The sequence below is a fragment of the Hirundo rustica genome, chromosome 20, assembly GCF_015227805.2.
Source record: "Hirundo rustica isolate bHirRus1 chromosome 20, bHirRus1.pri.v3, whole genome shotgun sequence".
Lineage (NCBI taxonomy): Eukaryota > Metazoa > Chordata > Aves > Passeriformes > Hirundinidae > Hirundo > Hirundo rustica.
In genome coordinates, this window is record NC_053469.1 from 4,282,976 (window position 1) to 4,296,556 (window position 13,581).

At 39.6% G+C, this 13,581-nt stretch overlaps 1 protein-coding gene across 1 annotated transcript in view; it reads left to right on the top strand.

Moving 5' to 3' along the window:
• Nucleotides 1-13,581, top strand: part of MED27 (mediator complex subunit 27) — an 82,717-nt gene that overhangs the window by 2,379 nt on the left and 66,757 nt on the right. Inside the window, exon 2 of the mRNA XM_040083121.2 lies at nt 397-541. Within this exon, the coding sequence (XP_039939055.1) occupies nt 397-541 (145 nt within the window). The remainder of the gene's footprint in view (nt 1-396; nt 542-13,581) is intronic.

The following is a 13,581-nucleotide window of genomic DNA, read 5'->3' on the forward strand; positions in this document are numbered from 1 at the left end:
CTAACGAAATGATGAGGCATCCGCTTGCTTGGTGGTTAAAAGAATGACTTCTAGTATGGCAGGCAGTGCTGAGGTCAGAATTTTGTGGCTTCTGAGGGGCTGCTCTGCTCAGGAGGTGTCCTGGGCTGTGAACAGGACCTGCCATGGTCTGACTCTTTCCAGGTTGTTCTCAAAGACTCTTGACTTGTACCTTGTCTCTGAAGAAGAACTGAGCTTAACAACCAACAGCCTGCTTGAGATGGTTTGGGTAATAAGAGGAATTATGTTTTAAATCAAATTTGGGACATATTTAAAACTCATTTAGCTACTGAAATAGAGTTGGTGCATGCTGCTGTCCCTGAAGGATTGCACATCTGCGATTCTGACTCTAAAAAATGCCCTTCTGCTTTCTTCCAGGGAACTGGAGCGTCTGAGCAACCTGGTTGGGAAACCCTCAGAGAACCACCCCCTGCACAACAGCGGGCTCCTGAGCCTCGACCCCGTGCAGGACAAAACCCCCCTCTACAGCCAGCTTCTCCAGGCCTACAAATGGTCAAACAAGGTAACAAAACACCTCCGTGTGATTGAGCTGTGTATTCCCGTTGCAGGTTGGATCAGCCATACAGCAGGCTTCTGAGTGTTTGGGGCTGTCAGAAGGGCTGACTTTTTTTTGGAATTGAGGGGCATAATACGTACCTAAATGTACTTTTCAGGGATGAAATGATGTTTTAATTAAGAGGAGAGTTTTCTGTGATACCAAGGCATGCCCTTGATCTCAAGTGGGGTGTTAACTCACAAACATTTCCACATTTAGCATCTTATGTAGATATAAATTAAAAGTATGTTGTGTCCTTGCATCTGGCAGTAAACACTTTAGTGGGATATTAGAGCAGAGAATCAACAGCTTATGTAACTCCAAACTATTTCTAGGAAAGAGTCCTGCAGGGAAGTTGCCTTGAAATCTTGAAGAATTACCCTACCATTTTCTGCCCGTGGTCTCAAAAGCAGCTTTGTCTTCAGCAGCTTTGACATCCCTCCTTTCTTATATATTATACGGCATTGAATTTTAAATTGTGTAAAATAAAAAGGCAGATAATATTAATGAAGTCTTTTACATTTAAAAAATTTAGTTGTTCTGGCTGAAAGAAACTTTTTTTTCAGCAGCATGATTCAGTTTCATAAACGTGTATGTTGAATATATGTAGGATTTGGGTAGGTATGTTCCCTTTTCTACCCTGAACAATCTACGTGTGGGTCAAAAATACTCCTTTCCTCACCTGATTTTCTTAAATAAGCAAACCTGGCATAGCAATTGTTGCTGGCCTCTGAGCAGTGTTATGTTTCAGGTTGCCTGTCCCCATCCTGATTTTCCTGAGCATGCCTATTACTTTTTATAGAAGTTTTAAGATGAGTGAGTATTTAAAAGCTTTCTTTAAATGTTGTTTGAAATACTTTAAGCTGTTAAGAAATATAAAAGGTGGATTAATTTCTGTTGCAATAATTATTACTAGTAAGCATGTCCGGAGTTGGAGCTTTTAATACCCTTATGCTAGGCAGCAGGAGTAAGCAGGAATTATAAATCTGAAAATATTTAGAGCGTTAAAAGAAACAGTTCCGCTTTAAATTATTTATTATGATACATGAGCCAGGAAGACTTTGAGAGTACACAGATACTTTGTAGGCAAATTCTTGTTACACCTTGAGCCAACCATTCTAACCTTATTGAGATTTAGGATAGGATACAGTAATAATGTTTGTATGAATACCACAATAATATTCATACAGTGATGGGTCAGAATAGAAATATGTGTTAATGTTTTTTTTTAAATTAGCAGAAATTGGCATTGGGAGAAATTTGGTATGATTGGAAGATGGGGTATAGGAAGGATTTTTAAGTGGAGATTTAGTAATTGAGAAAATATTTCACATTTGCTTGTGTTCCTAGCTGTTCGTAGCAGATTATTGGCATTGAAGAAAAAATAATTAATTTGCTACTTTCAGCAAAAGTAGGAAAACTTATAAACTTATCAGGTAGTTAAGTCTTCAGGGATTTAATTGCTTCTTTAGGTCATTATCAGAGTAAACTCAGGCAGTAATGAAATAGCTTTACAGAGCTGTTCTAATGTAGTTTTTTATTAACTTAGAGTGTTATGCAGCTTTGAGGAGCAATTTGAGGAGTAATACTGGATTCTGATTTCAGAAAGCTGCAAGTTTTAGTATCCTGTGCACTCGTTATTCATAATTAAATGTTGCAGGAGAAATACAGTACTTTTTATTTTAGCTGTAAAACAGAAGTCAGAGACAATAGAGGTAAAAGAAAAACACCGACTAAGTTGCAGGAAATGTGTTGCCTGTGTGAGAGTGTGAGCTGCTGGCTTTACCAGCACACATCCTTTTATTCCTACTTAATCCTTCATTGCTAAATACACTTCTGGAATAAGAGTTATTTCGTTACTTCTTCTGGCTGCCTTCGATTCTTGTTATGTGTCTCTTGTTTCCAGCTGCTTCACGGGGATGGTTTGGAAGTGATGGTCTGTCAATACACTTTAGGTCTGCCTGCATTTAATTTTTTGTGACCCCTTGGTGGCTTGCCTGCTTGTATTTTTGATGAGCTGAGATAAGGGCATTTTCCTCTGCCTTTGATTGTTCATGCATTACTGATGGCATGAACGGCCCCTTGGCTGCCAGGGGAGGAGACTTCTGGGGCTGTGGTGCCATTCCAAAAGAACATTCACAAAATACAAGGAAAATGAGTGCACCGACTGTGCTGCATGTCTCAGTGCAGTCTGCTTATTTTTAAGACATGAGGAGACTGTTAAAAGTCACTTTTAGGATGATAATAAGGGCTGGGCTACCTATGAGAAGCAAATTAGTATTCTTAATATCAAGGCACTGTCCTGTGGTTCATGAGGTACTGGATGTTAGAAAAGCTGTTTCTTTTTATTTGCAGCTTTGTTTTGATGTTGGGTCCAGCAAATGCTTGATTTTGTTCTGGCCCTGGATTCATGGACAAGTTTTTGGGTTTAGTAGCAGTGCTGGATGTGAAATGGAGTGAAGATCATAGTCATAGACGTAAATGGAAAGTGCTGTGTTTAAGATGTGAGTGTTGACATAGGAGGTGAGACTAAGCTGACACTTCCTGCCTTGCTTTGTTTACCATCATTAATACTTGTAGCTGTGCTTGGTTATGTATTTGGAGAAGACTCACTTTCAGGTGCAGATTTACTGACCCTGTTGGCTGAGTGCAGTAAAGATGAGTTGTATTTAACTGTGATTTCACAGATACTTGCCCTGAACCTTTTTTTAGTGCTGCTGTGAGTCGCAGCACTGGTTCCTCCATTTCTGACTGTAACTTTACCTGCTTCAGGAGTTAGAAGAAGTCCAGTGGGAAGAATGAAAGCTTCCCTTACAGAAGTGTGTTATCTTGGCAGGGCTGGTTATTTATGAGCACCTGCTCTCCTGATATTTACTTACTGTAGTTTATCCAATAGTTTTGCAGATGGTAAAGTTGTCTGTGTAATGGAAGCAGCTGTTTGGGAACACAACAGCTTGTCAAATGCATTAATTGCACACACACACAGCTGTAAAGGAACTTTCCTTTTTCAGGTGTTTAACAGCTCTCATCAAGCCATAGCTGAAAAACTCAGGAAGTTTATTTTATTGCAAGTAACAGCTAAGTGGCTTTTCTTCTTTGCTTTAACTTATTTTACGTATCAGTAGAAATCATGCAAGTGAATTATTTTGCTGCCTGTGGGGTGCATGGAGACATGTAGTAGCCATGGAACAGTATTTAGGTCGAGTTGATAAATTTCTTTCCCCCCTCCTCTTCAATTTTATTTAAGAAAAGAGGTTATCTTTATTACAATTGAAGTGCTGTTTCCCAGAAGGATCCATATGTACCCTCTAATGTAATACTGAAGATATAATATTAGATAAGGTAAAAATGAGCTATCATTGTGCAAGGTTAATGCAGAGAGAGTATTATGGGTAAGACAGGATGTTTGTAGATAGCAGTAGTTTGTTTTTTTTTCTCATGGACTGTCTCTGTTGAGTCATTGCACTTGAATTCTGGGTTTAGTAGTTATGTACATCTTGGCAGTTGATTTTTTTTTTCTTTCTGTGATATACTGCTGTGTCTGAGTGGGTGAAATCTGAGATGACAGCAGCAGTCAGGAGGGCTCCTGCTTGGTGTCTGTGGCCTGATGCTGCCTGGAGCACTCAGGGCTGGGTCTGCAGAGGCTCTGCCTTACCTCTCATTACCAGCTGCCTGCTTCTTGCATTATCCTAGAATTCAAGGGGAATCACCACAGAGTGGAAGGCATCAGCTAAGTTTAGATTAGAGGAATTTTTTAAAGTCACTTTCTAGACTGAAATACTGATTAAGTTTTGATTTTTTTGCATTTTTTTAAGAGATGTGACCTCAGATTTGTGGTAGATACTGCAAGAACTCTCTTTTGTTCTTCAGGATTCTAACCCAGGTGCCCTTGTGCCACCCTCCCCTGCTCCCAGTGCTGCTTGTTCCCTGCAGGAGATGAGACCACCAGCTCATGAACATCAGCTTCCTTTCCTAAGCAACTGCCTGTTTCTCAATATTTGTTCTCAGTCCTGGGAGACACAGAGGTTTTGTGGGGGGGCAAATCCTTGTTGGTGCTGTGATTAATCCGATATCGTACTTCCTCACACACAAAACGTTCAGTGAACTTGTGGTGGTGTGATTCAGCTACAGTAATGCTGGTGGTCAGAGCACGTGCATGTTTTTGGAATCCAGGAGTGTCAGCTCATTCTTTGAGTGGTATAAACTTTGGGTTTCCATCTGCAGCTTCAGTGAGGTTATTTATGGCCTGCAGTGTGTCCTTGCTCATCCTTTGCCCTTGGTAAAGTGTTCCATGCCCTCGCCCTGTGGGTGCTCGAGGCTGTGCCTGTTAAACAGGGGTTTCCACTGGCTCTAGTGGAACAAAAAATCATGTATTTTATGTTCACTGAGTAAGGAAAATGCTTTTCTGGGTAGGTTTCCCCTCTCTTGCTTGGGATGCTGTTACGTAGTTCATGCCCCACACTTGAGCGTTAATCACTGTAGAGGATTTTTGCTTGTTTGTTGTTTGTTTAGGTGAAGGGTGTGTGCAGAATGGATCAGCTCCCAGACCAGTGCTCCAGAATTACTTTCAGCCAGTGAAGGAATGCTCGGTTTGTTGGAGAGCAGCAAACTCAGTCTCCCCTGTGTTGCTGAGTGACAGCGGCATCAGCTGAGTTCGCTTGCTCAAGTAAAAATAGTCTTCTGCAAGTCATCTTCCCTTCTCCCCCTTCCTTTGCAGTGAAAGGTTTGTGTTCAGACCTTCAAATATTTTTGTTAACAGCAGTGGAAGTGGGGAAATTGAGAGCAATTGTAGTCCTGAACAGGTGATGTTATTCTAAATTTTTTCCTTGATTTTTAACTTCACTGAAGCGCAGTGTTGTATCCCCTGCTGTTTTCAGAGTTTCATTTGCCCATGTGCTTTGCTCCATTTCCACCTCTTCTTGAACCCATGTGTGTAGGTGTGTGTGAGGGGCGGTGGTATTGTTTTATCTTCATGAGATGCTGCTTACAAAACGTGATAACCATGTGTTTGGGAAGGCTGATTTCTACTGCTCCAAGCAGGAAGCAAAAAAGCAACTTTTCTGACTTTCTAACTTTTTGGGGAAGTAGGATTTATATGAAATTATTTAATTTACTTATCTGTGAAAAGGTTATTTTGGCCACTTGGATAAATGTTAAAATATCTGTGCATTATAAGTTTCCTAAGTGAACTAATCTGGACAGGAGTTGTCATAAATTTATTTGAAAGTAATATGCTGGGAAATACAAAATGAAAAAAAAAATTACTGTTGATCTGCATGTGGAAGTAGGCTAAAAATATTTGGATTTAAATTTGTTGCTTCATAGCTTCCTCTTTTTTTTACGTAAATTTAAAATCGAACTGTTAAGATTACCATTAATGAGTTAAAATGATTTTCTGTCACATGACTGAAGAGAAAAGGTATAGATAGGTTTTGTTTATTAAATTATTTTGATATATTCCCTGATAAATTATTTGTATAAATTTTGTTTATTGTAGGGCTCAAAAAAACCCAATCAATAGAGCATGTAGAGAAAGACCAGACTTGTTACAGCTGCACTTGGTAGCTTAGTATTGATTAGACACAAATACTGAGTTTAATGACAATAAATGACATTAAATGTTAACCATGATAGTATTGAAACACTGCAGAACAGGAAAAAAAATTACTTTGTCTTGATTGTAAAAGGACGTGTTCATTCCAAGGAACATTAATTTTGGATTTTGCGTGTGTTCAAGCATCATGAATTTATTGTAGTTTTACAGTAGCATGGACAATGTAACTGGATTATTGTTTTGGCACTTCTTGGGAATTTCAGGCAGGTGGCCAAAATGTTGTCCTTTCAGGACATTTTTCCTACAAAAATGCAGCATTATAATGTTGTGACATCCTGTTATATGGAGATCTGCAGATTCTGGAGGAATCTGATTTGTAAGAGTGGAATCAGAGCTTCCTAGAGGGAGCTACATTGGGAACTCCAGCTGTGGGTTCCTTTCCTGTGCAGATCAGCCGCAGGAATTCATATTCCTGTCACTGGAGAAATGAATAGCACAGACTGGTGGGTTTTGTACACTGGACACAAAATAGGGGCTGGGCCACTTGGATTCTATTCCTGCTTTTCTTACTAATTTGTGTAACCTTGAACAGGACAAACAAATTTTTACTGTGCCTCATTTTATGCAGATAAGAGGATAATATCACTTCACCTACTTCTTGGGAGAGTTTCTAGTCTAAATGTGTCCCAAGTGCATTGGGTTCTTTGGACAGAAATGTTTTGTAGGTGCCAAGTATTATATAGCCAGTGACTAATGCTGTTTGCCTGGCAGTCTGGAAAAATGCCCTTTATGGGCTTTTAATTCTGTGTGATTTTGGGCAAATACCTGGTGAAATGCCCTTGCTGTTCAGAATTACATTAGTGTTCTGGGTTTTCCTTTGTTTTTTTTTTTTTTTTTAGTATGGCTAGGAAACAGGTTGTTACCTCTCTGCTTCCAACTGCTGCAGTTATTAATTACTGCTCAGTTGTCTGCCTGGAGAATACTGACTTTTCTTGTTGCAGGGTTGATTTTAGTGACTAGCCATGGCAGGGATGGCAAATTCAGGTAGTGTGGAAATCAGCCTTGATATTATAATTATGGGGGGGGAGGGAAACACTGGAAAAGCTGTGATGAGGAAGAGAGTGCTTGTACCAAAATGTTATTTCAATAGTCCATGTGTGCTTTGCTGGAGAAGGAAAAAGGTGGGACATGAATTTTTTTTCTGAGGGTTTTTGAGCTTTGCAATGATAATTGAAGAAAAGAATGTAAATATAGTGAGAGGGTGAACATGGTGAAAACCATAAGGAAAATGGAAGCTTATAATAATAGCAACAGTAAAGGCAGAATCACCAGCTCCTGCTTGTTAGACAGGGTTTGTTTTCCCTGGAGATCCTGCCTAAAGCAGTGTCAGGGGCATTAGAGATGGGTAACAGAGCTCTTGAGCTCTCTGTTTCTTTGCCTTTGATTGTTATGTTGGTTTCTGACAAAAGTCCAAGCCAGGGCTATTGTAACTATTTTATTGTTGTCTTATAGCTATAAAAGTGGTTTTGACACCTGATAATATGAATGAAAGTGAATGGAATTTGCCAATGTGTTTTATTCCTTGTGCATGGAAAGTTTTCGTGGCAGGTGAGAAATTCCCACATATGCTGACTTGTACTAGTAGAGAAATTAGTTGCATTTATTTGACATTTTAGTAGACCAAGGTTACTCTGTCATAAGAGTTATGAGGAGTAACTTGTTGCTTAAAAAAAATGAGAATAATTAGCCTTTGGTTCTGACTTATTTTTGCTACATAGTTTGAATGGTTTATATCTGTGATCCTCCCAGATTTATCAGAGTAATAATTCGCACCAGGATGCTGTTGTGAAGTAAGGTTATGTGTACAAACAGAATTGCTTTCTTACTGAATTTTTTTTAGAATATTTTATTTCAAATCTGAAGCAGCCTGAGAGCAGTGATATGGTGTTTTTCTATTGTTATGCCTGGTGTTTGTTGTTATTCAACAGTATTTTTCAAGACTCTGATCAAAATAATGCTGTAAGCAGTACCAGTCTCCCTTTTCCTAATTATGGGAAGTGATCTATCAATAACACACTGTTATAAATCACAGCCCCCTTGTCAGCTGGTGGGAATTATTTAATGTTTTGCAACACCTTTATTTGCTAATGAGTGGGTTTTTTTCCTCGTTTCTTTGATAAGTATTAATGTCCTAGCTGTTAGCCTATTTCGGGATGGAAATGATTGATGTGGCTCTGTTTTAACCAAAACACTTCTGCCCACTCCTGGTTCTTCCTCCTCTAACTCCTTTTTCCCCTCTGCAAGAACTCCTCATACCGTTCAAAGATGTAATTTATAAGGCAGTGATCACTTTCCCTTTCTAAGTTGTGTGATGTAGTCATCAAACCAAGTTAAAACTGCTTGGCTTTGTATGGAGTTTGAATGCAGCCGAGCCAGGCACAGCCACAGAAATGTACACGGTACAGCCATCAGAGCAGCAGAAAAGGCTTTGCTTTCAGAATCTCAGGAGTACGACAGAGAATAACTGGAAATCCTTGTTGTCTGGGGATTAATTGATGAATATGCAGACTGCAGAAAAAGAGCAGCATTGTGAGAAAGGCTCAGACCCAGAATTCCTTTGAATTTCCAGTTCTCCTGCTGCCTCAGCTCTCCGTGGCTCAGACTGAGTCTCTGCTGGTGATAAAGCCTGACCATCTCATGGATGGTGCCACCATGAAAACACAAAGAATGTTTTCAGACACTCAGTGTCCTTTCTCGCTTTCTTTGAGGCAAATTAAAGATGTTTGTGAAGCATTTGCTGACCTTCATATGAAGGACATTCAAGGAATATGAACACTAATATAAATAACTGATGCAGGTGATAAGCATCCCACAGGTATTCTTCGTATGGAAAAGATATTTTTGTAGCTTCTAGAGGAAATCAAATAAAATGGAAAATTTAATGATGTCACCCTGTTGCTCTCTACTTTTGTTGTTGTCAGGTCTTTTATTGTGACTGTTACTTGGGTTTTTCAATGCAGAAGTGCATTCCTCATTTGAAGGTACTGAAGTTGCCCTCCCCCCCAGACAGTTCACAGTGGATTTGTTTGTTTGAATTGCACATAAACAATGCTCAGTTCTTCCCTTTTGTATCTTCATCTCATGCTGTTGATAATTGGGTGACAAAACAGGGAGATGATTTAACAGCTAATAAAAATGAGACTAGTCTGTATAAGGAACTGTGTATGTAATCAAAACTGTGTTTCTGGCCACTAGTAGCTGCTTTGTGGAAATGTGCATTTGGCAAAAAGGTGACAGCATTTTTTTGTTCAGAAGGAGTGAATACTGAGCTGCTGATGTTGAAGGTGTGTAAACCAGAGGGTCTGTGGTGACCCTCGAAATCTCTTGTTTCTTGGGATCAGTGCAGACTGATTTTTATTTTCCTGGGAGGGAAGAATAATCCTGCCCTGGACCAAGGGTGGTGTTTTGTGACAGGGTGGGGAATGTGAATAAGAAGTTCCAGACCATGGCAACAGGACCATGACTGGATAAGAACTGTAGGTGCTGTAACTCTGTGTCTGCTGTCAGGCTTCTTGAGTAGTTCCAGAACTGTGTCTTGGCTCTCCTGGAGTCTGAGTGGTGCTGTGGTTGGGCTGGTTTGGGAATTCATAGGAAAACAGAAAAGAGATCAGAATATGATCATTACACTTAGAGCTACTTCACTTCCAACTCCATTTGCTGCTGGTATATTTTCTCGGTATGAGCTAGCATTTAAATCTGTTAGAGCTGTCAAATCCTGAAGTTCTGGAAATAAAGACACTTATCAGTACATGTTATCATGTCCTTTGCTGATACAAGATTAGCCCAAGCATTTATAGGCAGTTCATTTAATCTAATTTTAAGTGCCTGAATGTAATGGTTCTTGCAGAAGAAACAAAAAACATGAATAAGTCTTTTAACCACTGACACTTGTTCAGTTACAGTATAGGTAGAAAAAAATGTCCTCTGAATTAATAAAAGAAGATTTAATGAAAACTGATTGGTTCTGCCAGGTGCTAGTCTTTCACATTTTTGATCTTTTCACAGAAAGATCAAAAGTTTCTGTATCCTGGGCAGCAGTTACCTTGTTGTGCTCTTTTGTCAAGTTCTTGGCTTAGTGTGAAGCGTTCAGTCATGCTTTGGAGCTGCACTGAGCGTGCTGGAAACTTAAGCCCTCGAGTTAAAATACCTAAATCTGGACTGGGTGAGCAGTCTGAGAGGAGAAATGGCACACGGCTGCAGTTTCATGATTGTCTGGTCTTCTAGTGAGTTAAAAATGCATTTCTTGGGGTGTACATTTTTTTAAATGCTCATGAATTTGCTTGTGCTCGGATACCTCTTCCTCAAAAGCCCAGCTGCTGACAGCTGACAATAATAACTAATATCCCTATTAGATGGAATTAGCGTGAATCATCATTATGAGGAGTAATGACCGTGTTGAAATGCTAAGGGTGTTTTCAAGATTACCTCAGCCTTGGTTGGCAAGCAGGGTATAATGGCTACATCTTACAGCACGTAATGAAATCACAGAGGTCTTTGATGTTCAGACTTGTGCTTTGGAACAAATAGTTCTATTCAAAACCGGTACAGTCTTGATTAATTTCGTTGTTGTATCTGGATTCTCTAAGCTCCTGTAGCTGGTAGTGGCAGAGTACTAAAGGTGCTCTGTGTACTGCATGGGCCATTAGACACAAAGGAATTGTATCTTGATGTGACATTTTACAGTATATTCTAAAATAGATGTATTTACTCCTCATTACATGAAACTGCAATTCCTGGGGAAATCAATATTGAAAATACCCACTAAAAGCCTCCCAGGATCTGCAAGCATGCACAAAAAGGAGCTGGATGCATGTGCTATTACCCACAAGTGGTGGGTTAGACTGAATTATTTTAATCTTTTCATGTCAACATCAATTCGGTATATGCACCAGCCTGTTCCTGCTACAGAGGATACAGAGAATGTGGACTGGAGCAGCAAGAGTCCTCAGGTGTCTTTAAACTGTTTTAAGCTGCCCATGGTTTGAAAATATTCAAGAATCTGTGATATGAGCTGTTTGACATTTTTCCTATTCCAAATGCTCAAAGGAATAAATCTGCATAAAGAGTGTTAAAATGAGAGAATCTTTGCGACAACGTCTGGATCTCAGAATGTTACTTTATTTCTCTTTTGGCTGACCACCATGATAAAACAGCTGAATCAAATACATTCTTTTATGTATAAAATATATTTTTTGGGTTTTGACAGCTTGTTTCCAGTTTTAGTCTAATTCAGTTTGAAACAGCTGTTCCTGATCCCTGCAAAACAGTTTTCTGATGGAAATCATGACATTCTCAACTACTGCAGTGTTACTGTGCTCTCTCTTATTTCAGATGGTGGCTTTTCTTTATGGGAAAAGAATTCCTCATTCGGAGGAAATGTCCCTTGTGTATCAAATGAGCTGCAGTTAAAAAGATAATGGCTTCCTCTTCCCTCAGAGGTTATCCCTCAGTGAGGGTGGATATATGTTTCTCTTTTGAGAAAAAACATCCCTGTGTGTTTTACCATTAGTTAGATTTTTATTCTAATGTTCCCTGCCCTACCCATCTGCTTTCAGTTGGGTTCTATTTAGAGTCTTCTCTGCAGTTGTCTCTGCACTCAGACTTAACAAGTTCTCTGCTTTGCCGTCTGCTTCAGTTTTACTCTGGAGTCAGATCTTGTATTTTCAGAATTTTCAGTGTAGCATTTTCAGTTTGCTCAGTGCCTTTTTTTTTTTTTTTTTTTTTTTTTTTTTTTTTTTTTTTCTTTTTTTTTTTGGCTGCACTGCTTGATGCTTCTTCCAAAGCTGTTTGTAGAAATTTCATAGATCACAGAGCTGATCAAGTCTTTAAGCTCTCTTGTGCCTGATAAAGCACCAGCTAACCTTTCATTTCCAATTTTCTGGTTCTTTTGGACACCCTGCATGTAATACGGAGTGAAGTTAATAACTTTCAGCTTAAAAGAACTTGCTGTATAGTTGGCTCTATGAACATGAGTGTGTGATGTGGACATCCCAAAACACTTTTGATGGGGAGGATGAAGATTTCGGCAGCTTTGCCAAGTTGGTCATGGGACTGGAGGGACTCTGGAGTTGTACATCCTCCTCTTTACTCTGGCCTTAGCTTGCTGGATGAGGTTTCACGAGTCTCTTTGTTGTGCATGTCTTTTTTCATCCATAAAATATCTAACTATAAAATAAGAGTTGTGCTACAGAGTGAGTGCTCAGAGAAATGAGCAGGGATCCCTGGTCCTCACTTCCAAGGCCGCTGTGGACAAACCCCATCCTGAAGTCTCCTTTGAAGTTGTTTTTTATTAAAGGACAATTTATCAGCTGAAATAAAACTACCATCCAACACAACAGGAAAGCTTTAAAGCTTTGCTTCCTAAAGAGCTGTTAAATATGTTTTCCGTTCCAAATGCAATGTTTTGCCTGGCAAATACTTTGGAGTGTTTGTAGTTTTCCTTGTATTTATTTTTTTCCCACAGTCTAAAAAAGCAGAACTGGGGCTGCATTAGGATTAAGTGAGATTAGAAACATCTTCTTTCCATCCCTCTTGCGTACCTCATATGGATAAATCCTAATTGTATTGATATTGCATTCATCCTGCAAGAATCGAAGACCTTTAGTGTCCGCTGATGCTGCAGTTTTGATGGTGTGTTTTTCTTGCAAGTAAAATCAATTCAGACAAATCTTGGTAACTTTTACAACAAAATAAAATGACTGTGCCGGGCAAGCATGGGAAGTTTTTTAGGCATGGGCACGCTCTTAGATCACACATGGGGTTGTTCCAGCAAAATCGATTGGTTGATCTACTAGATTTAAAGGTCAACTATAATCACATTTCAGGAAGATTGAAGAAGATATAAAATTGCTACTGTGCTTTTCTGGGTCACATACCCGCTTGTGGTGCTCTTTGCTTTTCCCCTGTACATCTTCATTTACTCAGCCAGAGCATCAATACAGAAAGGGCACAAGTCAATGCGCTCGCTTTCTGCTGTCGATGAGGGAGCTACTTAGTTGTTATTTCCTCCAAGCCAATACTTTCCCTCTGGAAGAGCTGGAACAGAGGAGAGTTCACTGCACCTGGCAGATTTGGAAGGAGCAGATCTCTCTTCCAGGGAAGAGCTGTGAGGAGAGCTGCAGTCTGGCTGTCTTGCTAGATAATCCACACAATTGCTTGAGCTGATGGATCCCAGCGACGATTCTGTTCGTTCTAAGAGCACCACAGGTGCACAGAGTCAGCAGAACCCCTTTTCATGTGTGGGGACCTTCAAAAGGACTTCTCATTACTCCTGTTTTATGCTGCACTTGTTGTTATACAGATGTCCACAGAGACCAGGCAGCTTTGGAATATTCTGATTTGTAAATATGGTGTTTCAAAGTCATATTTCCATGTAATTGCCAACAATATTGCA